This window comes from Chrysochloris asiatica, unplaced genomic scaffold (assembly GCF_000296735.1).
Source record: "Chrysochloris asiatica unplaced genomic scaffold, ChrAsi1.0 scaffold00085, whole genome shotgun sequence".
Taxonomy (NCBI): Eukaryota; Metazoa; Chordata; class Mammalia; order Afrosoricida; family Chrysochloridae; genus Chrysochloris; species Chrysochloris asiatica.
In genome coordinates, this window is record NW_006408603.1 from 6790136 (window position 1) to 6816519 (window position 26384).

Genomic DNA, 26384 nt, shown 5'->3' on the forward strand with positions numbered 1-26384 from the left:
TACAGGGTTTCCGAGGCTGTAAATCTTTACGGGAGCAGAACGCCTCATCTTTCTCCCGCGGAACAGCTGGTAGTTTCGAACTGCTGACCTTGCAGTTGGTTCGCAGCCTGATTCGTAACCACTACGCTACCAGAGCTCCTTCTTTTCGCTTGTGCCCTTCTTCCTTGATGGTCCTAGGACTCTGTTCTGGACTGTAAGATAAACTACTCCCTCAGTTTTGTTACAAAACATTTTTTTACAATTGTGAAAGTCACAGTTAGTTATGATAACCGTTACTAACTATTGAATCATAAGAAATCTATCCCCATCCCTTTTTACCAGACCCATCTAGAGAAGATGAAAACCATTCAGTGGGAATTATATCTTTCCTTACACACTCTTAAACTCCCTCTTGAAACCTTGTAAGCCAGTCACTCTGGGCCTTTCCGCAACCTCATTCCTTTTGTTTTGTTTTGTTTTTTTAGATAGTTTTATTCTACAACTTTTTTGTTACTTTGGTTTATATCATATTCTTTGTCTGATATTGTGTATTGGGAAAGGGCCAAAGGCCAGATCCTTATCTATGTCATTTTCTAGCAAAATGAAGATTAGGAATGAATTGAGCTCCAGGACTCCAGGACTCCCCAAACCAGTTTATCAGTCCCACTTGCTACTTCCCCACAAACCAACTCTTCAAGTCAGGGTTTCACCATTGAACCCTTAAAGATGATGGGATTTGGAGGAGGTAGTCTATGTTGTTGTTGTTGTTAAGTGCTGTTCTAGATAGGGTTTCCGAGGAGCAGCTGGTAAATTTGAACCACTGATCTTGTAGTTCAAACAGACCTTGTAGTTCAGTGCATTATACTACATAAAACTTAAGGATTTGGAAGGAGACAGATGAAAAAAAAAAAAAATTCAATTCATCACCTCAGTGGAGCTGGTTTTTAGGTTTTTTTTTTTTTTTTTTTTTTAAAGATTTAATTGAGAATTGAGTGAAGGTCTGCAGGGCCGATTATCAGTTTTACATTCAACAAATCATTGCAATGATTATAATTCCCTCCATGCACCATCAGCTAACAGTATTTACCTCTATTACTTTTTTTATTGATGTACACATACCATGTGAAAAATATATATTCATTTAAATGTCCAAAGGACACATTTTGTAAGCCAGCCTCATGCATGCAGGCACACTGCCTTTCTTACTCCATGGGCCTATAGTCCTCTGCTGCTCTGTCTCTCTATGCCATCGCCTATACCACCATCTCTGTTGTCGATGCTTTTCTGGTTAGGACCCCTCACTCTTCTTCATGCTCTTCCCTCTTGATGGTCCTAGGATCCTCTGATCCTGAAATGACAGATAAACTGCTCCCCCATTTTAGTTACAAATCTTCTACATTTACAGTTGTGACCATTGCCATTAGTACTGATAACAATTACAATTGAATCATAACATCCTGTCCCCATCATTACTAAACACATCTAGACAAGAGGAAAACTATTTAATGGGGATTCTATCTTTTCCTCCTCATTCTGACACTAAGCACCTTCATGAAAGTTGTAAGCCAGCCACTTCATGCTTTTATGTTGTTTCTGTTGTTAAGTGCTATCAAGTCAGTTCTGACTCATAGTGACCCTGTTTAGGGTTTCCAAGGAGCAGCTGGTGAGATTGAATCGCCAATCTTGTGCTTCAAGCTGACCTTGTGGTCCAGTGCTTTATCCCACAGCGTCATACAGAGACTCCAGTCTAAGTTCCCCATCCCTATCAACCCAGTGTATTAAAGAGTCAAACTTGATCCTTGATATGAAGAATCTTTCCCTTTTGGTTGGAACTTTGGGCAACTTTGTCCATAAGCAAAGGTCCAGTTCATTAAGTTGTAGCAATTTATGCTTGCTTCCTGTATCAAACTTTTTTAATCTTCATCTAGTTGAGTTCTGGTCAGCAAGCCATCCAAGCTAGGTCAAATGTGTACTGTCTGCAAGTTTGGAAGTTCTTGTATACCTCTCCCCACTTCAAACCAGTTGGCTCCTTCACTCTTAACTCTAGTTCACTGTAGCTAGGTCAGTGTCCTTGGGCTCAGGAGTTCACACTTCTCCCTGAACTTCAAACCAGTCAGCCCTTCCTCTTCTCTCTCTCATTTCAAGGTTCTCAGGTATCTATGGAACATGGCCAAACTCAGCCCATGTCTTCATTGCTATATTGCTCCCACTTTCACTCACAAGTTGACCAGGATGGTCACCAGTGAGCATAACAGACTGTTACTGTGTTCCTTTTGAGTTTCAGCCTTAGAATGGGTTTTTCCCTGATGGGCTGACTTGTTTTGGTCTTGATGGCTCCAAGGCAAAACAGCTTGCTTGATACTGTGAAACAGCTTGCTTGATATTGTCATAGCCAAACAGTACGTTACCTGCTCTCCCCACCCTTTAGTTTTTCTTTCAACAAGTATCTTCTGATTCCTCTAGCCGTTCTGGGGTTGTCTGCATCTCTTTTCAATTGAGAATGTTCCACCTCCAAAGGTTCTGGGTGGGGCTCAGGATTCCACCTAAAGCCCCACACACCACAATAGCTTAACAAGAAAGAAGCCTATTTCCCTGGGCACATTTTAGTACCCATTTAGATAATCAGTTATAGGCTGAAGACTGGCTTACAAGTTTTCTATAATCATATTTTCCAATATTCCTTTCTATCCCACTTAGGTGTCTATCCCACTTAGATGTCTATCCCACTTAGATGTTTATATTACAGTAGTGAGCAGGGGAAGCCAATATCCACAAAAGTCAAGTACCTTAACATTATTTCCCCTCCTTTACCCATTCAGACCATGTCTCTATCCCTGTATCACAGAGCCCTTTTGTTCTAAGGTTGTGCATACATCACAATCTACCTCTATCTCATTTGTTGTTGTTGTTGTTAAGTGCCATTGAGTCGGTTCTGACTCATAGCAACTATATATATATATGGTTTCCAAGAGCGACTGGTGCGCTTGAACCACCGACCTTGCAGTTCAAACAGCTTTGCAGTCTGACGCATTAACTCACAGCGCCACACCAGGACTCCATGTGTATCTTTCCGTCTTCCCCTAGTATCTCAGTTCATCTACCTCCCCCTTCTTGTGCACTGCCATCCCTCTCCTTTTCATTGCCCTTGCCATCACCCAAATTATCATGCATCTATCTCCTAATCTGTGAGTAACTGTCCCCACCCTCCTACCCCAGATAACCATCAAAGAATTATTCTGTTAGTATGGAAATATTTCTTTAAGCATTTGCAATAATGGTCTTATGTAATTGTCCTTTTGTGCCTGACTAATTTCACTCAGCATTATGTCCTCAAGGTTCATCCATGTTATGTGGTGTTTGGCAGCCTCATTGTTATTCTTTAAAATATCATAGCATTCCATTGTATGTATATACTAACGTTTGTTTATCCATTCTTCCATTTATGAGCACTTAGGCTGTCTCCAACTTTTTGCTATTGTGAATAGGGCCATGATGAACATTTGGATGCATATATCTACTTACATTCTGGCTCATATTTCTTGTGGCTATATACCAAGTAGAGGAATTGCTGGATTATATGGTATTTCTATTTCCAACTTTCTGAGGAAGCGCCACATCATTTTCCAGAGTGGCTGAACCATTTTACAGTCCCAGTCTCTCAATGGGGCTGTTTTTCTGACCCAACATTACCTTCATAAACACATCAGCAGTCCAGAGCATTTCCTCAAATTTTTTTCTGTTAACTGGGCAGATGTTGATTACCTCAATGTAATGTTGGCGAGACAACTGAAGAACTTAAGACTGTCTTTTCTTAAACTTTCACTGTCTCCTCTGTGCTCCACCTTGGGCTGTAGCTACTCACTTCCCTTGTCACACAAAATTCCTCTTAATGCCTAAAATATGTATTTTACTCTTTATAATTTAGAGGAAAAAAACCAGGAACTCATTGCAGTTTGTCTTCGTAACTGGTTCCAGAAACTGTATATATAGATTATAATAGTCTCAAAAATTATCTCTGCTGTATTTTATAGATTCTTTTTATCTGTTTTGTCTACTTGTATCTTCTCTAGATTTTGCTAGTCAAAGTCTGTCTCTAATATAGATCTTTAAAATTCGATTTACAAGATTGCTTTTGTTAATGTATATTTCACTAATTTTTCTTTTTAGTTTTCTTTGTCATTCCATGCCCCACATCCTAATTTCATGAGTTAGATATTGAATTAATTTGCTTACAACATTCTAATTTTATGATAAATATATTCAAGTCATTTACTTTCAACTGATTTCATGTATAATCCAATGGTAATGATTAATAGGTTACTTGCTTTCTGAATATGTTCTAGTTACTCTGTCTTCTGACTTGCTAATTTGTTAGGTTTGACAAGTATTTTGTTGTTGTTGTTAAGTGCCATGGAGTCGATTCTGACCCATAGCAACCCTGTACAGGGTTTCCGAGGAGTAGCTGATGAGCTTGAACAGCTTGTATAATATTGATCTTTTTCTTTGTAACTTAATACATGTTTTATTTTTCATACCTGTTCTGTGTATGTTCAAAAACTGTGAGTTGAGTAGAGAATTATTAATCTAGTACCTTGATTCTCTTCTTTGTATTGTTTACAACTTGATACCCACACTTGTTTTTTGCGTTTTCAAGTAATCAACTATTAATTCTCAGAGTTGTGTATGTGAAATCATCATCTGCATTTTTCAACTTAATAATCTATCCCTTTCCTTTAGTTGTTGCTTAACATGCTTTTAGGTTGTATTGTAACATAAGTTTTATCTTCTGGCTTGTTCTTTTTTCAGTTTATAAAGAACTCTTTGTCCCTCATTTTGGGCCTTAAACTGTATTTTTTAAAATTTTATTTTAATCAAACAAAGTCACTTTAAACTGCAAGGTTGGAGGCTCAAGCTCACTAGCTGCTCCTCAGAAACCCTAAACAGGGTCACTATGGGTTGGAACCAACTCAACGGCACTTAACAACAACAATAACATCCCAGTACACTTTTTGATTATCTTTGCAGATATAAATTTTTCTATTGTGTTTTTGCAGATATTGTTATATTAATTATTTCTCCCAACTTATAATTTTCCTATTTCTTTTTTCTGTTTTATATTGGATGATTCAAAATATTTTTTATTCTAATTTGGTTTTAATGACAGATTAAAATATATATTCATGTTGCTCTTAGGTTCCATCGACTTAGTTTCGACTCACAGTGACTCTATGCATAACGGAATGAAACACTTCCTGGTCCTGAGCCATCCTCACTGTTTGAGCCCACTAGTGCTGCCCCTGCCTCAATCCATCTTGTTGGTGGTCTTTCTTCTATTTGCTGATATTACAATAGAACCAACAGAAATAAAAAGGATAACAGAACACTATGAAGAATTGTATTTCAACAAATTTGAAAATCTAGAAGAAATGGACAAGCTTTTTTTTTTTTTTTATTTCTTTCTTAATGTTTTATTGTGAATTATGTGATAGTTTACATGGGAGAACATTAGTTTTAAATTCATCCTATCGTATATCGTTTCATTGCCATGGTTACAATCCCCTCCTTGCATCATCACCCAATCAAAGGGTATACACTACAAACCTGCCCCCCAGTCATCAGCACACAGCCCCTCTCCCTTCTCTGGGTCTAAAGTCCCCAGCTGCTCCATCTCTCCACGTCATCATCTCTGCCTCCATCTCAGGCATCACTGCTTCTCTGGGTAGGGTCCTGCTCTCTGCTCTTCTCCCTTCATGGTCCCAGGGACCTCCACTCCTAGGCTGAAAAATTAATCACTCCTCTTCTTACTACAAAACGTCTACCTTTACATTTCCAACCCTCATAATCAGTCCTGATAACAATTATTCATCATTGTATCACAAGAGACTTATCCGCATTTCATTTCATCAGCCCTGCCTAGACAGATTGGACACTACTCTGTGGAGATTCTACCTTCCTCCATACCCTCTAGATCTAGGTTCCCTCTTGAAAGTTTGTAAGCCAGTCACTTCTTGCCTTTGTATCCCCCCCACTTTGGGTAGCCAATGTCCAAGTTGACCATCCCTGTCCTCTCCATGTGTAGAGGGGGTGGGAATGATCCTTGCTGTAAAGATTTGGTCCCTCTTTTGAGCTACTGCATCCATAGGTGTAGGTCAAGTTCATCAAATTGTACCAGATTACTCTTTTTTTTCCTCTTCTTTCTTCTTCTAGTTAAGCTCTGATCATCCAGTCATTGAAGCAGGGTCAAGTGGGTATTATCTGCAAATGTGGGTGTTCTTGTGCATATGCCCTCTCTTCTTATCAGCTGCATGCTTCACTCTCCACTCTAGTCCTTTGTGGCTATGTCACTGACTATGGGCCAAATAGTCCCCAGGTCTTGTTACACTGTAAACCAGGTCTCCATCCGGGTTTATAGGAGTCTATTGAACGTTGTAGGGCTTAGCTCTCAGCTTCATTGCTGTTTTTCCCTCACTCCCCCTTATCAGTGATGAACGTGGTCACCAATTAGAATGTGTATTCCCATTGAATCTTAGTCTTAGAAGGGGGTTTGCTCTGAGGGGGCCCGACCACTTGCCTTGATGCCTCCTGGGCAAGCAACTTGCTTGTTCTTATTGTAACCATCGGCCTGCCTATATTGTTTTGTATTTTTCCTGTCGGTCTTTCTTCCAAGAAGTATCTTCTGTTCTTCTAGCCACTCCAGGCTGGTCTGTTCATCCTTTCAAGTGGAAATTTTCCACCTCTGAAGATTCTGGATGTGGTTCTGGATTCCACCTATAATTTTATGTAATGCAGAGGCTCCATAGGAAGCCTCCTTCCCTGGGCACATTGTAGCCCCATCTTAGGTATTCCAACCAGATAAAAGGCAAAAGATGGACTTATAAGCTTTCTATGGTGATATTTCTGGCTATTCCTTTCTCTCCCCCTCCAGTGTCTATTTTGTAATATAATGCAAGGAAAACCAAGATTCAAAAGACAGCCAAGCATCTTAACATTATTTCCCCCCTTTTCCCCATTCCAACCATGTCTCAATCCCTGTATTCCAGAACCCTTTTGTTCCAAGGTTGTGCATATATCATTATTTACCTTTGGAAATGGACAAACTTTTAGAAATACACAACCTACTTAAACTAACACAGACTAAAATAGAAAACTTTAACAGGCTGATAACAAGAGCAGATATTTATCAAGTCATTAAAAAAACTTACAAATAAAAAAAAGTCCAGGTCCAGGAGGCTTTACTAGTGAATTCTATGTAACATTCACTCAAACTTTCAAGAATATAGAAAAGGATGGAAAAATTCCAAATTCATTTTATGAAGTGAGCATAACTTTGAAACCAAAACCAGGGGAGAAAAAGAAAATTATAGAATCATGTCTCTCACAACAATTGTGAGGATGGCACAGTACCAGGCATTGTTTTATTCTGTTGTGCACAGGGTTGTTATGAGGTAGAAGTGACTGGACAGCACTTAACAACATCCCTCATGAACGTAGATGCAAAAATTATCAACAAAATCCTAGCCAACAACATCCAATAATAAAACAAAACAAAACAAAACACATCATGACCAAGTGGGATTGATACTAGTTATGCAGGGATGATTTAGTATTAGAAAAACAATCAATGGAATCCACCACTTAAATAAAGGAATAAAATCACATGATCATATGAATTGAGGCATTTGACAAAATCTAACACTCATTCCTGATAAAAACACTCAACAAAATAGGAAGAGAAGGGAAATTCCTCAGCATAATTAAGGGCATAAATATAAAAACAATTGCCAACGTTATTCTCAACAGTGAGAAACTGAAGTCATTTCCCTTGCTAACAGAAACCAATGACAATAATTCACTTTATCATCACTTCTAATCAATACTGTACTGGAAGTCTTGGGCAAATTTAGATGCATTTAATTTACCTTTCTTGCCTCATTGCTTTGTCCAAGACTTCCAGCATAGTATTGGCAAAGGAGTCCTGGTGTGGCACTGTGGGCTATTGCATTAGACTGTAAAGTCATTTGAACTGCAAGGTCGGTGGTTCAAGCTCATCAGTTGCTCCTTGGAAACTGTATAGAGTTGCTATGAGTCAGAACCAACTTAACGACACTTAACAACAACAAATTGGCAAAGAAGAAGTAAAACTCTATTTGCAGATATTTTGATCTTATACTTAGAATATTCCAAAGACTTAACAAGAAAATTATTGGAATGCATTGACAGATTTAGCAGAGTAGAAAGGTACACAATCAGCATACTAAAAAAAAAAAAAAAAAATCATTTGGATTCCTTTACACTAATAAAGAGAGTGCCTCCCATACTCCTTTCAGAATGAAGCACTTATTCCTCCAACTGTTGGGAACGCTACCAGCAGATATGCTTCAGCTATTAGCAAATTAAAAATCACACCAAACCCACTGCCATCTAGTAAATTTGATTCTTAGCTTCCCTGTATAGGGTTTGTAAGGCTATAATTTTTTATAGGAATCTTGATGTGGTGCTGTGGGCTAATGCGCCAGGCTGCAAAGTTGTTTGAACTGCAAGGTTGGTGGTTCAAACTCGTCAGCTGCTGCCTGGAAACTCTATACAGGGTTGCTATGGGTTGGAATCGACTTGATGGCATTTAACAACAATTCTTTATAGGAGAAGAAAGTCTCATCTTTTCTCCTTTGAGTGGCTAGTGGGTTTGATCCTCTGACCTTGTGGTAATCAATCCAGTGCTTATCCTGTAGCATCACCAGGTTCCTTAAGTAATTTCCTTGGCTAAAGAGATCCGCTTGTCCAAGTCTCATTTTGGAGAACCTGGATCCAGAGAGGAATTGCATTAAGTAAAAATTCACTTAACTCAAGAAAACTTGGAAAGTTCATCCCACTTTCAGAGTTACATTTGGGAAAGCAGTCTCCTTTTTGAGACTGTCACAGCCTAAGTTCACTCTCTGCTCAATTCTGCTTTCTTTCCTTCCCTAGGTTGTTGTTATGTGCCATGGAGTCGGTTCCGACTCATAGCGACCCTATACAGGGTTTCCGAGGCTGTAAATCTTTACGGGAGCAGAAAGCCTCATCTTTCTCCTGTAGAACAGCTGGCAGTTTTGAATTGTTGACATTGTGGTTCGCAGCCCGATTCCTAACCACTATGCTACCACAGCTCCTTCCTTCCCTAGGTACTAATCGTTAATAAATTTCCTTTATTACAAACGAAACCCATTGCCCTCAAGTAGATTACAACTCATAGCGCCCTATAGGACAGAGAATTGCTCTATAGGGCCTTAGAGGCTATAAATCGTTGTAAAATCAACCCCCCTTTATTTTTTTCCCATGAAGCAGCAGACCTTTCTATTAGCAGCCCAACACTTAACTCACTGAGCAACCAGGGCTTCTATTCATTCTAACGTAAAATTTAAAAGTGTACTTCACAGGGATCACAATCTCTGACAATGAAGCAGATTGTCAGGCTTTCTTCTGTGGTATTCCTGGGTGAGTTCAAATCGTTAGTCTTTACATTAGTAGCCAAACCATTTGTACCATCCAAGGACTTAAAGGAATGACCAGTCTGAAATTGCAACATGAAAAGTAGACAACTCTTTTAAGTATATAGGATAGTATCCTAACACTGTTGTTGTTAAGTGTAGTAGAGTCGGTTCAGACTCATCGCTACCCTAAAGGTTTCCAAGGAGCGGCTGATGAGTTTAAACCACCAACCTTGAAGCTCAAACTGACCTTGTGGTCGAGGTTTCTCCTACTGTGCCACATCAGGACTCCACCGTTATACTATCACAGATAAGATAACCAAAATCAAAATAGGATAACCAAAACCTTCCTCCCTTTAGGACGAAAGATGTTGGAAGATGTACGTAATCTGAAAAAAAATCAATGCTATTTATAGATACAGGATTCCATATAGTTGCAGTTATCGCTAACCAAAAGTGAACAGTAGTTGTAAAATATATCTTTCTGCTAAATGTATCAGAACATGAGAATCTTTAATCAGTATTAGCTTATTAAGGAGTTAGGAGAAGGGCATTATTTAAAGATCACAATAAACTATAAATTGTCTTCCTTGTATCAATCTCTTAAATTTGAACAGTACAAAAATTTACCCAGGGATTGACAACACCAGATGAAAATAATCTTCGAAACCACTCCTCTCAAACTTTCCTTAATCCCCAAGTAAACCAACAATTCTACTCCTTAAATCCGAGAATCTGTTTCAAAGATAAATTATTTAACCGCAGTAATTGATATTTCTGAAAAGCTTTTTCTCTGACGATGCAAACAGTGATACCGGGGTGGGGTACTTTTAAATTGATTTGGAAACTTTTAGAGATCTAACGAATGAACTGTAAATGACATTGAATTATGGTTTTGACTTGGCATAAATGTGAGCTGGGGAGAAGGGTTGGGTTAGGTCCAAACGTACAGCTTCAGGAGATAAGAATACAAACAACTGTTAGAAGGGACCACAAAACAGAGCTGGGTGCAAGCAGGCGTCTAAATTTTTTTCAAGCCCTGATAGGACGATGACTCCACAAAAGATGGCCAGTGTCTTCTAAAGAAGTGGAGGGAAAAAACAACTTACACTACGAGCGAACACGTAAGTAGAAAATTTATTCCTGACCCCGGAAACATTTTAATTTGCGTAGATATCTGGCGAATTTTCCTCTGTACTTCGTCACTTGATCCGGAAAAAGAGGTAGCAACTGTAACTTGCGATTGGATTGTATCACAAAGGCGGGGCCTTAGTGAGCCAGTCACCTTAGTAACCGGACATGACGACTCCGGAAGCCACTGGCTATGCTTTTTGCTCAGGCTGAAGGCTTCGGTGGGTGGAGTTGTCAGAACTAGGTTGGCTCAATCTTCTCGCTCAGAAGTGGCCACGCCTCTCGTGTCTTGTCCGACTGGCTCTGGAGCTATGTCATAGCCTCTGGGGGCAGAGACTTCCCAGTGATTCTCTTTGCGCTTAGGTTAGGACAGATGCCGTCACTATCCTTGAGTCTTCCGGTGTCGTGTTGGTTGCGCCGCCCTCCTTCCGAAGTCTGTGGATACGCCCTATCGAGAGCTAGCTGTCGTCCCCTTTCAGAATCTAACCCCTCAGATTTGCTCCGGACGACTTCAGCCCAAGATTCGTTTGCTCTGGTTCTTACTCCCTTGAGGACTTCGGTCCTACACATACCCCTTTTCTGGTAGCGCTGCCCCTTCCCGTCTCTTTAAAATGTCCAATAATCTACAGAGGGTCTTCCTGAAACCCGCAGAGGACAATTCAGGCACCGCCTCGCATTGGTAAGTACTGGTTACGAATCTCCCTCCACACGCCCTGCCCCGGCCCCATCGAGTCGGAGTCGCCCGGCGTTTCCTGCGCAATTCAGATAAATTTGACCCGGCTGGGTGAGCCCCTCCAGCGGGAAGTGGCTTAGAATCCTTTGAGTGCATTCCTCTGGGAAACGCAGAACCTCCTCTGAGCCTGACGCATTCTGCCGCCGCCCTGGCTCCGCAGGAATCCAGCGTCTCAAGTTTCACAGGAGGACGGAGTAGAGTTCCATGGGCGAGACAAACCGACATGGCCGACGCTCCCGTGTGACCAAAACCTACTGGAAGATTCTCGCGTACACGCAGGAAAAATGACACCGCCGTCTGTGCGGATTAGCGAGTGCATCCCTGATGGTTCTGGACCTTCAGTGAAAATAGGTGCTCAGTGAGTTAGTGAGGGAGAATGCAAGGATAAGTGTTTGTGTTATTGCTTTGAGAACGGTATATGAATTTAGAAATAGAAAATTTGGTTCAAAACAAAGAAATAGAGTTGGATGTTTTATTTCAAACATGAGCTTTAAATGAAGAGAGAAGTCCGTAAAAGAGAAATTATTTTGTGAAACCAGCCCTTTGAAAGAATATTTGAAGCAGATCTAATTAGAGTTCGAATTAGAAGTCTATGTTGTTGTTATTAAAGTGCCTTAGAGTCAGTTGCGACCCATAGTGACCCTGTATAGGGTTTCCGAGGAGGGGCTGGTGAACTTGAACCTACGACCTTGCGGTTCAAACCAACCTTGCAGTCCAGCGCATTAACCCACAGCGCCACATTAGGACTGATTCCAGAAGTCTATAGGTGAACTATATGTTTAACGGGAAGGGTCCCATATTCCTTAAAATTTATAAATTGATTTAAGAGTTGTATTATTCAAACAAATGAAAAGGTAACGTATTAGCTAAGGTAGAATTTTTGAAGTTTTACTCTCCATGTTCAATGGATGATAAGTGGTGAGAAAAAGGTAAGTCTAGTGCAGAGGGAAAATATGAAGGGAGAAGCATGGAAATTAAGACGTGAATTTTATGAAAGATTTTTGTTTAAAGAAAACTCACCTGATTTATTCCTGTTGTTGTTAAGTGCCGTGGAGTAGGTTCTGACGCATAATGATTTTGTGTGGGGTTTCCCAGGCTGGTGAGTTTGAACAGCCGATGTTGGGGTTAGCAGGGCCATACTTACCTTACAGTGCCATACCAAGACCCAGATTTAATTCTACCTTTACCAGTTACTAATTGTGAGGCCATGGATAAAGTGTTTAACTTTTCTGTACAATTCCCAGCCTATGAATAACAACACGGAGTTATTTTAAGGATTGAAAATTAGTATGTAAAAATGAGTTAGGGAAACAGTAGAACATAATTTAAATGTTAATTGTTGTAAGAAAAATTTAACCCAGGAAGTAGATTTCCTTTAATTTTACATGCATTACAAAACATGGATTAAAAATTGTAGTTCAGATAGCAGTAAAGATGATTTTTATAAAGAAAACTAATCACACAACGGGTGAGTTGATGAGTTAAGGAGTCCGTGATGTGCTCTGGTGGTCTAAAGATGAAGTACGTGGCTGCTAACTCAAAAGCAGAGTTTTGAATCATTTCATTCTGGTTTGCTGCCTTACGAATTTTCATTTCCGCCCCAGATATACAGAATCTTAATCTACAGTTTAACAAGATTCTCAGGAGTAGACATAAGGATTACCTGGGCTCTATGAGAATCACCTGAGCGATGAGCTTGTTAAAAATGTAGGTTCTGATTTAGTATACCTTGGATGAATGGAAATTCTCAGTGGGAGATCAAGCAGACTGGTTGGAATTCCTGCCCCAAAGGTTGGTAGTTGAAAACCACATGGTGGCTTTATGAGAGAAAAGACTTAGAGATCTACTCCCATGAAGCTGAAAGCCTAGAACACCCTATGGGGCATCTATTCTCAAGACAGTATGAGTCAGAATTGACCCCCTGGCGTCACCACCAACAAGGAGTTCCTGGGTAGCACAAATAGTGAAATGTACCACTACTAGCCTAAAAGTTAGTGGTCAGACCTCCCCAGAGGTGACTTGGAATACAGACCTGGAAATCTGCTTCTGAAAGGTCACAGCCTTGAAAACCCCATGAAGCAGTTCTGCTCTTCACTCATTGGGTTGCCAGGAGCTGGAATTGACTCCACGGCAAGTAACAACAGCAGTGCTGAGCTAAAATAATATTAAAGAACTGCCAAGAAATAAACATTGTGTATTAACTTATAAAAAGATCTAATTTTTTTGTTGTTAGTATGTTTATTTTGTGGTAGAAGTTGGAGGTGAGAGGCAGAATAAATGTGCAAAAGTAGAATTACTTTTTAATGACTGTTTGATTTCTTCTGCCCGGATACATGAAGAAATCTGACTTACCCTTTTTACACATTATATGGTGCATTCTTTTTCTATTATCAAAATAAATGAGAACAAAAGATTAAGAATTTTTTAATTATTTTTCTATATTGTGTTGCTTTACCTCTAGTCCTTATGCTATATTTGGAATTTTTAAAAACATTGCAACTCCAATTATGCTTTTGTTACATTTGTAAGTATCTTCTAATTCATTAACTCATTCGCTTATACATTGTTTTTATCATCTTTTCATTTATTTTTACTATTACCTTTGTATCACTGAAGTTTTATATTACCTATTTGGGACATTTATGAAACATTTTTCTAAAGCTGTTTGACACTTACCTTGGTTACTGAGTGCATAGTTGATTCTATTCTGCATGGTATCCAAATAGAATTTTATAAATAATATGGTTAAGTGTATCATAGTGGGTACGAGTCAGACTGCTAACCTCAAGGTCAGCAGTTCGAAACTACCAGCCATTCCATGGGAATTCCTGCCCAAAAGTTGGTAGTTGACCCCATAAAGATTTACAGCCTTAAAGTTTTGCAGCCTCAGAAACCCTGTGCCAGGGTCCCTATGAGTCACAACTGACTCCATGACACATAACTAACCCTGGTTAAGTGCTAGCACTTTAGCCTATTGAAAACTTGGTTTTTTCATTTGTCAGATAATTTTTGCATGATGCACAGTCTTACGTTTATAATAAACTTAAAAATTACTATATGGTTTTCTTATCTGTATATATTTGAATTTTCAGTAATGACATAGAATGCTTATGTTTAAAGTGTTTTTAATTCATCAGCAAATGAAAAACTAAATTTAAAATTGTTGTACAAAGGAAACATCTGGAAGATAGTTGTGATAGTCTGCATATAGTTTATATGGATTTGGACTCTTACCCAATAAAACAAGCATTACAGAGGTATAGTGGGAAGAAGGAAAGCTTTAGAGATACAGAGACCTCACTTCATATTTGAGTTCCATCAACACAGTTCAACATTCACTCAGTGCCTTCTGTGTAGTAGACCATGATAGTAGGAGAGGCTGCACTAAAGAATAGGAGGACATGGTTCCTGCCCATGAAAAACTTCACAGTTTGGGGGTGTGGGTGTGGAAGGAGATGATATAATAAATTTTATGGTAACATATGCAGGATGCTACGAGGACATAGAGGAAGGTAGTTAATAGGAAAGATACCAGAAGATAGTAGTTGGGAAATATAAGTATCATCTACAGTGGCATCACTTGGTGTCACCCAGTGTGGTAATTCATAGTGTCAGCCCCACCAGGAGCCCATCCCATTGCAGGATTCCACCATTCTATCCAGTGCACCCCCACCCCTGTCATTCCCAACAATTCCTCCCCTATCTCATTGACCAAAGTAGTGAACTTCTCCACTCAATAAGGGACACCTATGCCCAGCTCCCTCCCCAATGGTGTGTGAGGTAGTTTCGAGAGTGTGGAGGTAATAAGGTACGAGTGTGTGAGTGTGTGTGTGTGTGGGGGGGGGTTATGTGAGGAGGAGGTTACATTAACTGTAGTGACACCACTGTCCCAGGCAACTCTGGTCTGCTCATTTCTGCTACAGCCACGTTAGACTGGGATCATTTTGCTCTGGGGTTGCAATATGGCCCCCTCATACCTTCTTAGTGACACCATAGATCCAGGTAAAAGTGAATACAGCAAGCATATGCCTAGGCAAAGGGAACTGGTAAGTAAAATAAGTTGTTGTTAAGTGCTGTTGAGTCAGTTCCAACCCATAGCGACCCTGTATAAAGTTTCTGAGGAGCAGCTGGTGAGCTTGAACTGCCGACTTTGCAGTTCAAACAGCTTTGCTGTCTGACGCATTAACTCACAGCTGTGACTTATTTTTATTAGCAATTGTTTGATTCTAAAACAGAAGCAGGATAAATAGATAATTTTTAAGGCTTTGGTTTGCCGTTGAGCTGAGTGGAATTGCCTCATACCGTTTCCAGAGCTATAAATCTATGGTAGTTGTTGCTAGTGGAGTCCAACCAACGGGTGAGTACTTGACTGTTTTATCACTAGGGCTTTTCACTAAAAAGATTAGACTTCGTCTTTTCGGGCTTGTTTCAGGATTTTAGGAAGAGGACTGGCATGGTCAGATATGCAATTTTAGGTTACTGATGGCAGTGTGAATTTGAGGGAGAGGGGCTAGGCATATAAGGATTTTAGTTAAGATGCCCTTTTTTGCCCCCCATTATGATTCCCAATCTTGGAAACCTTATACAGGCTCGCTATGAGTTGGAATCCACTCGATGACAGTGGGTAGAGTTCAGAGATTCTAAAGGACTGCGCTAGCTGATGGTAGATAGAGGATGGATTCAAAGGTCTAGAAGGCAAACAAGGCAGACTTTATTGGCACTAAAAAATGAGGAACAAAGGTGTATCAATTCTGTCCATTTTCTGGGTGGATATTGGAGTTCTGGTGTGACACTGTGGGCTAATGCACTGGGCTATAAAGTTGGTTTGAACCACAAAATCGGCAGTTCATGCTTATCAGCTGCTCCTTGGAAACCCTAGACAGGGTTCCTATGGGTTGAAACCGATTCAACACTTAACAACATTAACAACATAGGTAAATTAACTGAGATGGGAATGCAGTTGAAGGTATTCGAAACTGAAACTCAAGCAGGGTCAGAAGTGAAACTAGAGACATGGATGTTATCAGCTTGTGTACCATGGAATCCATTGCGATTCATAGCAACTCTATAGGACAAAATAGAACAGCCCATGGGTTTTCCTGGGCTGTAAATCTTTAAGGGAGCAGATGGCTTGGTCTTTTTTCCCACGGAGTATCTGGTGGGATCAAACTGCTGGAGTTTTTGTTAGCTCCTGAGCACTTAACCATTGCACCACCAGATCTCTTTTACCAGCTGTGGTGATGGTGTGCTGTGGACTTGGTTCTGATTCATAGCAACCCTGCATAAGGTTTCCCAGGCTGTAAATTTTTCTGAGAGTAGAAAGTCTCAGCTTTCTCCCATGGAACAGCTGGTAGTTTCAAACTGCTGACTTTGTGGTTAGCAGCCCAACTCGTAACAACTGCATTACCAGAGCTCCTTTTTTTTTTTTTTTAACCAGCTAGAGGTATTGCAATAAAAGTTTGTAATAATGCATACCACAGTAATAAGAATTAGGATATTAAGTGATTGTCAATTAGCTTCTATCTTTTAACCACTCTTTGTTTTCAAATGGGAAGTTAAAATTGTACTCAGCTGGAGGCCTGGTATGGTTAGAAAGACAGTGGTTTATTGCCAGTCATTTTAGCTTATATTCAGTTATATACAGTAGAAATTTTATTTCTATTTTTGTGATTTGTATGAGTTTGTGTGTGTGGATGTATTTGTAAGACAGAAGCACACCAGGAAGCTGACAAAATAACAGTTTCTCATCAGTTTCCACAACGAAATATTTTGGACCTTGTGGTGCTAGGATTAAGCTAAAGTAAATACAAGAAAATTGATAAGATTGCTTAAAGAGGACATGTAATTTGGAGTATGTTATTTAAATAATATTTATGAACCTTAATTTTCTCAACTATAAAATGGGGAATGGCAATACCATTATGCTAGGCTGTTTCATAGGCTTATTGTGCACTATTTGTTGTTGTTGTTAAATGCCTTCGAGTTGCTTCTAACTCATTACGACCCTGTATAGGGTTTCCAAGGAGTGGCATGTGGGTTTGATCCGCCGACTTTGCGGTTCAAGGGGACCTTGCGGTCCAGTGCATTATCCTATAGTCCCACACCAGGACTCCTATTGTGTGTATAGTGTATGACATTTTGTAGTTTCTCAGAAAATGGCAACTTTTAGAATAACAGCTCTATATACTATTTGACATATGTTCTAACACATGAGGCTAAGTTAAAAAGTATTGCTACAAAAAATCAAAGAAACATTAAAAATGTGCAGCCGTCCGTTGTTTCTCCATCTTTAAGTCTATCCACTTCTGAAGGCAGTCTCTCTATCTCTCTTAACTCTTCCCTGAAGAATTCTGATTTATACCATGTCAAAAGAGCAGTTTTGATATCTTCAAGGAACTCATATCATGTTCCTTTTTTGTGCTCTTTGAGTTTTGGAAACAAAAAGAAGACGGAAGAGACAATATTTGGGCTGTAGGAGTCCTAGTGTGGCAATGTGGAATAATGCACTGGACTGCAAGGTCGGTTTGAATGGCTAGGCCAGAGGTTCAGATTCACCAGTTGCTCCTCAGAAATCCTATACAAGGTCACTATGAGTCAGAACTGACTTGAAGGTACGTAACAACAACAATAACAAGGATAAATAGGGCAAGGTTTCATAATGAAATTCTCATAGACCAACCCTTGCTGTGCTTGAAGAATGAGTAGGCACGTTTTGATGGCAAAAAACTTCTTGATGCAACTTTCCTGGCTTTTTTCACACCAATGCAGTTTTCAATTTTCTAAAATTTACTCTTCCTAATAAACCCCTGTGATCATCCTGTGTCCAAGAAAATCTATCAAGATTGACCCTTTGAATCTCAAAAAACAGTTGCCTTAACCTTCTGAACTGACCTGCCTGCTTTGAATTTAATTGGCCCAACCAGATCCCCTTGGAAGCCAGTGTTTTGATTGACCTTTTGTTTTTTGAAGGCACCCTAACAAGACTAAAACAAGTTTATCATCGAGAAAACTTAACCTGCATTGATCACAGAGATGTGTTTAAGCACATTTTGTTTGAAATTTGTGCATGTCTGAATTGGAATACTAGTAACAATTTTTTTGATTTACACTTGTATATTGTAGCATAGTGGTAGCGTAGTGGTTACGAATCGGGCTGCGAACCTTAAGGTCAGCGGTTCGAAACTACCAGCTGCTCCGTGGGAGAAAGATGAGGCTTTCTGCTCCTGTAAAGATTTATGCCCTCGGAAACCCTGTACAGGGTTGCTATGGGTCGGAATCGACTCGACGGCACTTAACAACAACAACATTATTGTATGTATACAAAATGAGTTCTAACACTAGAATGCATGTGATTTTGGGTATTGATTTTTTATTAATCCATAAACATTTTAAGAAAACACCTGTAGGTATTACTTTTATACTATTGTGAATCCTAATTATAATTATTATTTTGTTCTTGAATTTTTTTTTTTTTTTTTAATCTTCATTTGATTTCAGTTAACAAGTATAAGACTGTTACTGGGCCTGTTGACCTATGGACTCAACACTCATGTTTTGCACATTAACATGAGAAACAGACTAAAATGTGACAAACTGTGACATATATATACCAAAGGAACTTAGCAGGTCTAATTATAAAGGAGGGGCAAAGATTTTAAGGTGGTCTATGAGTGTATCCCTTGGAAAGTATCATTTATGCTGAAAATTGAAACATGTGAAGAGTTGGGAGAGGGAGGAGTATCTAACTAGAGATTGCATCTTTAATGGCCATGAGACCTTGACATTGCCTATGAAGTGAGAGAAGTTTTGGTATAAAAAACTTGAGTTCTTTGCATTCAAGTAGTGGTTGTGAATTGGACTGCTAATCTCAAGGTGAGCAGTTTGAAACTACCAGCTGTTCCGTGTGAGAAAGATGAGGCTTTCTGCTTCAGTAAAGATTTACAGCCTCAGAAACCCTGTACAGGGTCGCTATGAGTCGGAAGCGACTCCACAGTACTGAACAACAGCAACAATCCCAAATAATTGATTTTGCAATCAGGGATTAGTAAATGAACTTTTCTTAAAAGTAGACCTAAATTTGTCTTAAAATATAGTGTGTAAGTAGGAAGATCAAAGTTGGCTAGGTAAAAAATATTGTATTGACTTCCAGTCCCTTCTGCATTCATTGAAAGCCAATCACTCATCTGAATTGTGATTCTTTATATGTTTGCATTGATAGATAATTGGAATTAATGTAAATAATTGCCATATGAGCTCTAAACCTCACATGTGCTGAAGCAATAATGAAACAAAATGGTACCATACTTGAGTAACAGCATACAATACAAAAATGCAGCAAAGTATCATTTAAGAGATAATTTAAGGAAAAGAATGGCTAGTGGTACATGGGAGCTTCAGAAAATGTGTGGGAAATGAAATTAAAAAATAATGGAATTTTCCCACAAATTTTGAAACCGCCTTGTAAATTGTGAGTCGTTGTCATTGATAAAGAAGACAGTACAGATTAGGGAGGAAAAGAGAGCGATGAACTAAGGGATATGGGATAAGTAAAAGTAAAGTGGAGGTGAAATGAGAATTCAAGGAAGGAGATAAGGGAAGGATGGTGCTAACAGTTTAAGAACCTATTCAAGTAAACATAACTTTTTATGAGAGCAACTCTTAGAAAAGTCTACTTTCAGTTTTAGGAATAAACGTTAGTATCTCATTCCTATTGCCTAATCATGTCATAAGATCCAAATCAAAGCTGATTATATCTTTGATGATCGTATTTCAAAAGATTTATAGTATTTTACTTTCTAACCTCAGAGTGAGAAATTACATAATCATAAATTTTTATATTTAAGATAGTATTTGCAAATAATTGCTTTTAAAATAAAATGTGTGTACCTTGAAGTATGTTGTATTTATTTACTCATAATGTTCTTTTAAGTGTTTCAGGCTGCTTATACCAAGTAGTTCAGACGATTGGCTTGGATGGAAAAAATCTTCTGCAGTTACTTCCAATTCCTAATTCCTCTGGAAATCCTATACCACTAGTTCAATCTTCAGTCATGTCTGATGCTTTGAAAGGGAATACAGGAAGCCCAGTTCATGTTACTTTCCAAACTCAGATTTCCAGCTCTTCCACAACTGCATCAGTTCAATTGCCTGTTTTTCAGCCAGCCAGTTCTACAAAATATTTTCTTACAAGAACAGTAGATGCATCAGAAAAAGTTAGAGTTGCTTCTGTGGGAACTGAAAATTTTACCTCATCAGTTTCTAATCTTCAGAGTCATGGTGTGAAAATTGATGGACTTGCCATGCAAACATTTGCTGTTCCTCCCTCAAAACAAAATGATTCATCTTATATTTTAGTAAATACGCAAAGTCTTCCAATGACTGTGAAACCTCCAGTTTTGCCTTCTGGGCATCATTTACAGATTCCAGCCCATGCTGAAGTGAAATCTGTACCAGCATCATCATTACCTCCTTCAGTTCAGCAAAAGATACTTGCAACTGCAGCCACAAGTACCTCAGGAACAGTTGAGACCTCCCAAGTACCAACTGTTATTTATGTATCTCCTGTAAAAACAGTGAAAAATGTAGCTACCAAGAACTTTCAAAACATTTACCCCAAACCTGTTACAGAAATAACAAATCCAGTGATACTAAATAACACACAAATTCCAGTGAGTGTTGCTACAGAGACCCAATTAAAAAGTGGTCAGAATTCTCAAGTTGCTCCAGTGAAATGGATTTTTCAAGAAACCCTCCAGCCTTGCAATTCATCACTTGTTCCTGTTAAGTCTTCAAATAATGTGGCTTCAAAGATTTTAAAAACATTTGTAGATAAGAAAAATTTGGGAGACAACAATGTAAATATGCCACCATTGAGTATCGTTGGTCCTAGTGGGATACAATCCAAAAGTATACCTATTAAAGATAATGCTTTGGTTATGTTTAATGGGAAAGTCTATCTGTTGGCTAAGAAAGGGTCAGATGTTTTGCCATCACAAATTGACCAACAGAAATCTAGTTTTCCTGATAATCTACCAAGAAAGGACACAACACAGATAGTGAGTTCAAGTACAGTTGCAGACATATCCAGAGAGGTTGTAAATATTGTCTTGGCAAAAAGTAAATCTTCCCAGATGGACACAAAATCACTTTCAAGTATCCAGCTTGCTTCCGTGGCCAATCTAAGTGCAGAGAAGAATAAAAAGATGGAGAAACCATCTCTTTCTACCCCAAACCCACATAATATGAACCAATCTATTAACTGCCTAAAGCCAAGTAAGACTTTAATCACAAAGCCAATCTTTCCAGATGGATTTAGTACAGGACAAAATACCCCCAGAAAAGGAAATACCATCCAGAGCATAGAGAAAATAAGTTCCTCTATTGATGCAACAACTGTTACTTCACAGCAGGGTGTTTTCAGAGACCAAGAACCAAAGGTAATTTTGTCATGTCAGGGTATTCTTTATATAGAATTTTTTTTTTCCTTAATTCTCAAAGTTATCTGAGATACCTTTTCCTTTCCCCCTCTCCCACATCTCATTCCTTCATGCACATACCATACACACATGAATAGTTAATTGAATAAAATCTCTTATATTCAGAAATGTTTTAAGAAAGTAAGTATATCATTAGAAAATTACAAGCAGTATCTTTCTCGAGTCATTTGTAATGCCAAATCTTTTAAAACAAAAAAAACCGAAGGAGTAACCAGATTTAGAAGAGTTGAGGAAGGATAATATGTATATACTTAAAGCTTAGTAAAATTGTGTGTGTGTGTGTGTGTGAATATGTGTATATGTATGTAGACATACATCAAAAACAGATTCTATTGAGTAGATTCTGCCTCATGGTGACCCCATGTGTTGTGTATCAGAGCAGAACTGTGCTCCATAGGGTTTCCAATGGGTTCCCCTGCCCCCGACCCTCAGAAGTAGATCGATAGGCCTTAGTGTGCTCAAACCTCCCACCTTTCTGTTAGCAGTCTAGTCCATTAATTGTTTACACCACCTAGGGGCTCTGTACATACATACATACATACATACATACTCTTGTATATTTAATAGCCTAAGTGTTAGTATATGACGTGTGATCAGTAATATGCTTACAGGAAAGTTGTTGGTTTTTGTTTTGTTTTGGAGGATGGGAGATAGTGATTTTTTAAAATATTTTATTTTAGGTGGAAAGGATGAGATAGTTAAGTCAGTGCCTTTCAGTCATAAGATTTTATCAGCATCTTTGATTGGGTCTTTTGTTTTTTTAGTAGGCAATTGTCCTTCATTTTGTGTTCTCATCCAACTTGTTCTACTTAAGTTATATGTGTGTGTTCACTAAGTATTTGTATTCACCTTTTCCTTGTTTTATCTAGTGGTCTATTTAATAATGTCAGCATTTTTCCCCTTTAGTAAAAAAATTCATTGAACTCCATAGATACAAGGGGGTAACTTATGATTGTGATGTATAAGATAAATTTAAGGCATAAGACTTTTTCAAAAGGCTACAATTTTAGAAGTAATGTCATATAAATTATTTTAAATTGTCATTAGTCTGTATTCTCATTTTAGTTGTTGAGAATTGACTATGGTACAATGAGAATTGACTATGGAAGACAAATGAGAAATTATAGAACATTTTTTCTTTTCACTTTATTAAATTGACTTTTTTGAGTATGGATAGCAAAGCAAGGGTAATGGAACCCAGCCATGTAGTATTTAAAAATACATTGTTTTATTTTATATAAGATGGGGTAATAACTTAGCTGTTGGTCTAATAAAATAGTTTGAGTAATTCGCAGCATTGTTTGTATGTTTTCTTTATTAATTCCAGATCCAGAATGAAATGGCATCAACATTAGAAAAATATACTCAAGAAGGAAATGACATGAAAGATATTCAAGAAAGGAGTAATAAAGCATTATGTCTGAAGAATGATGCTGAATTAAAAAAGATATTTGGCCTCACTAAAGATTTGAGAGTGTGCCTTACTCGAATTCCTGACCATTTGGGCTCTGGAGAAGGTTTTGTTGCGGTTAGCAGTTTGGTGAAAGATGATACTTGCGAAAAGGCAGGTTTGATGGCGAAGGAAGAAGATAGAAAACAGGTAATAGGTTTTGTTTTATCTTTGTTGTTGTTGTTGTTGTTGTTAAGTACCATTGAGTCGGTTCCAACCCATAGCGACCCTGTATAGGGTTTCTGAGGAGCAGCTGGTGAGCTTGAACTGCCGATTTTGCAGTTTAAATGGCTTTGCAGTCTGGCGCATTAACCCACAGTGCCACATCAGGACTACAAAGATACAGGAATGCATTCTCTTGATTTTTTTTTTTTTCCTGAAAGCTTTGTTCATTAATATGAAGTTGTTGTTGTTAAGTGCCATTGAGTTGGTTCCAACTCATAGCGACCCTGTATAGAGTTTCTTAGGAGTGGCTGGTGAGCTTGAACCACCTACCTTGTAGTTCAAACCGAACTGCAGGACTCCAGTATGAATGATATAGTTGTCTCCAAATTTCCAAATACATGTATTACACCAAATTTATAAAATATTAAGAACCATATATGTACAGGTAAAAATACCCTTCAATGGTGATGTTTTAAGTCTTACATAATATTTTTAAATTGAATTTAGTTGCTAAATATTTGCATCTTGTTAAATTTGAGATCACAGTCTTTATATGGCAATAATATTTTGTTTTTCTTTTGGAATTCTATTCCACATTGCAAACAGAGTTTTGATAAAAAAAGAAAAGCAAAAACTGTTAAGAAGATGGACCATACAAAGAAGAGAAAAACCGAGAATTCTAGTAGCACAGCTGTAAATGGGGAAACAAATGCCACCAGTTCCCAGCCCCGTAGCAGTATGTTACCAACTTCAGAAGTATCCCAACATAACAGTCTCACAAGCCACAACAAAATTGGAGAAGAAAAGAGAATTGAGATAGAACACTGTATTCGTGATAAACAGGAGAAAGGCACATTGAGCTCCAATGCAACTTTTGACCAAAGTTATTCCTTTAATAAAAATTATACTGAAGATGCTTTCCCCATGACACCACCAGAGTTAGAAGAAACCATTCGAGATGAAAAAATAAGAAGACTTAAACAAGTGCTGAGAGAGAAAGAAGCAGCTCTTGAAGAAATGCGCAAGAAAATGCACCAAAAATAATAAAGTGTAGCTAAACTAAAAGACCTGTGAAATACCTGTTTTTCCCCCATATGCTTGTGTACTAAGTTAATTACCAATGACTTCTGAAAATGTCTTTGAATATGAAATTTGTTTTTTATCACTGGATTATAAAATTATATTTAAGAGATATAGACAAGATTGATTCACATATGTCTTCTGTGAATAATCTACATGAGATATTAGAAACTTTGGCTTAGATAGACTTTTTCAGAAAGAAAAAATGTATTTTTCAATCATTTCAATTTAGAATGCCCCAAGTTTGAATATTTTTGAAGGGTTTTTGTTATTGTTGTTTATATATTTAATAACTAAATTGCTCAGGTGTTACTTCAACAGTAGATAACTATTCTGTATTACTGATTTTTCTAATCCTAGAGAGTATTAATTTATAGCTCTAAACTTATCTTTGCTGATGCTCTTGTACTAATTTTCTTTGCCCATAAAAAATGAAAATAGCTTCTACTCACTGTATGTTTTCATTTTTTATTTTTACTTCAAGAAAGAAAATCTTACTGTAGCATTATTTAAATATTCAAGCATGTTTAAGAATGAACACTCATTTTGTAATTTACAAAGCTGTTTTATTTAATCTAAAATGAGTTTTAGAATTCAGTTTATATGATTTATTGTTTTCCTAAAACAATATGTTTCATTATTCCTAGGTTGCCCTTAAGTTGATTCTGACACATGGTGGCCCCAAGTGTGTCAGAGTAGAACTGTGCTCCATAGGGTTTTCAATGCTATGGCCTTTTGGAATCGGATCACCAGGTCTATCTACTTAGATGCTTCTGTGTGGGTTTAGACCATCAACCTTTTGCTAGTAGTTGAGTGATAACTGTTTTCACTACCCAAAAAAACCCAAATCTATTGTTGACTAGTTGCATCCTACTCATAATGACCCTGTAGGATAAAATGTAATTGTACCACCCAGTGTATTGCTGTTGTTGTTAAGTACCATGGAGTCGGATTCTGACTCACAGAGACCCTGTACAGGGTTTCCGAGGCTGTAAATCTTTACGGGAGCAGAAAGTCTCATCTTTCTCCCACAGCTGGTAGTTTCAAGCTGCTGACCATGAGGTGAGCAGCTCGATTCGTAACCACTATGCTAGTGTATTGTTGTGGACCCCAAATACTCTCGCTATGAATTTACCTATTCTGAAAATCTCAAAAATGGAATCATACAAAATGTTTCTTTTATGACTGGTTTTCTTTCACTTAGCATTAATATTTTCAAAGTTTATGTTGTAGCATATATTTACCAATTTGCATAATTGCTGAATAATATTCCATTGTTTGAATATTCTGCAATTTGGTTATCCTTTCATCAGATTATGGACATACGTCCACAGAAAAACTTTTATATGAGTGAGCATATAAAAGTTTTTGTGTGAATTTATATTTTCAACTCTTGGGTGTTTACCAAGGAGTGGAATTGTTGAACCTTATGGCAGCTCAGTGTTTAACATTTTGAGGAACTGCCAAATTGTTCCAGTCAAATTTGTTTCTGCTGCTCCACCAAAACAGAAATTGTCACCAGGGACTTCCACATTTCTAGATTCAATGGTCAAATTGCCAAGTCGCTTCTTAATTTACCTATTACAAGAATTTGATTAATCACTCATTTTCTCTTTAGGAAAAGATCATTATAGAAGCATTAGAGGACATTAGAAAATATAGCAAAGTAAAATATTAAAAATTAACATTCCTGCCCTTTAGAGATCACCACTGTTAAAGTTTTAGTGTATATGCTTTCTGATCTTTTTTTATATATACATATATACGCTTTCACGTAAATGAAGTCCTACTGATCTGAAATAATCTTCAAGTTAATCTTCACCTTTCAATTTCAGTAAATTGTCATTTCTTCTAATACCCAAGCCAAGTTCAGAAGCCCCAGTTGA

At 38.1% G+C, this 26384-nt stretch overlaps 1 protein-coding gene across 1 annotated transcript; it reads left to right on the forward strand.

The window, feature by feature from the left end:
• Nucleotides 1-11185: 11185 nt before the first annotated feature.
• Nucleotides 11186-24462, forward strand: LRIF1 (ligand dependent nuclear receptor interacting factor 1). The gene is made up of 4 exons (XM_006865928.1): nt 11186-11253; nt 20237-21743; nt 23131-23403; nt 24025-24462. The coding sequence occupies exons 1-4, from the start codon at nt 11186-11188 to the stop codon at nt 24460-24462; spliced, it is 2286 nt and encodes a 761-aa protein (XP_006865990.1).
• The last annotated feature ends 1922 nt before the right edge of the window (nt 24463-26384 follow it).

Excerpts from the sequence above, each read along its gene's own strand:
- LRIF1 (XM_006865928.1), top strand. The coding sequence starts at position 11,186 with ATGTCCAATAATCTACAGAGGGTCTTCCTGAAACCCGCAGAGGACAAT. Across the intron at positions 11,254-20,236 it reads TCAGGCACCGCCTCGCATTG|TGTTTCAGGCTGCTTATACC; the intron begins GTAAGTACTGGT and ends TGTTCTTTTAAG. Across the intron at positions 23,404-24,024 it reads AGGAAGAAGATAGAAAACAG|AGTTTTGATAAAAAAAGAAA; the intron begins GTAATAGGTTTT and ends CATTGCAAACAG.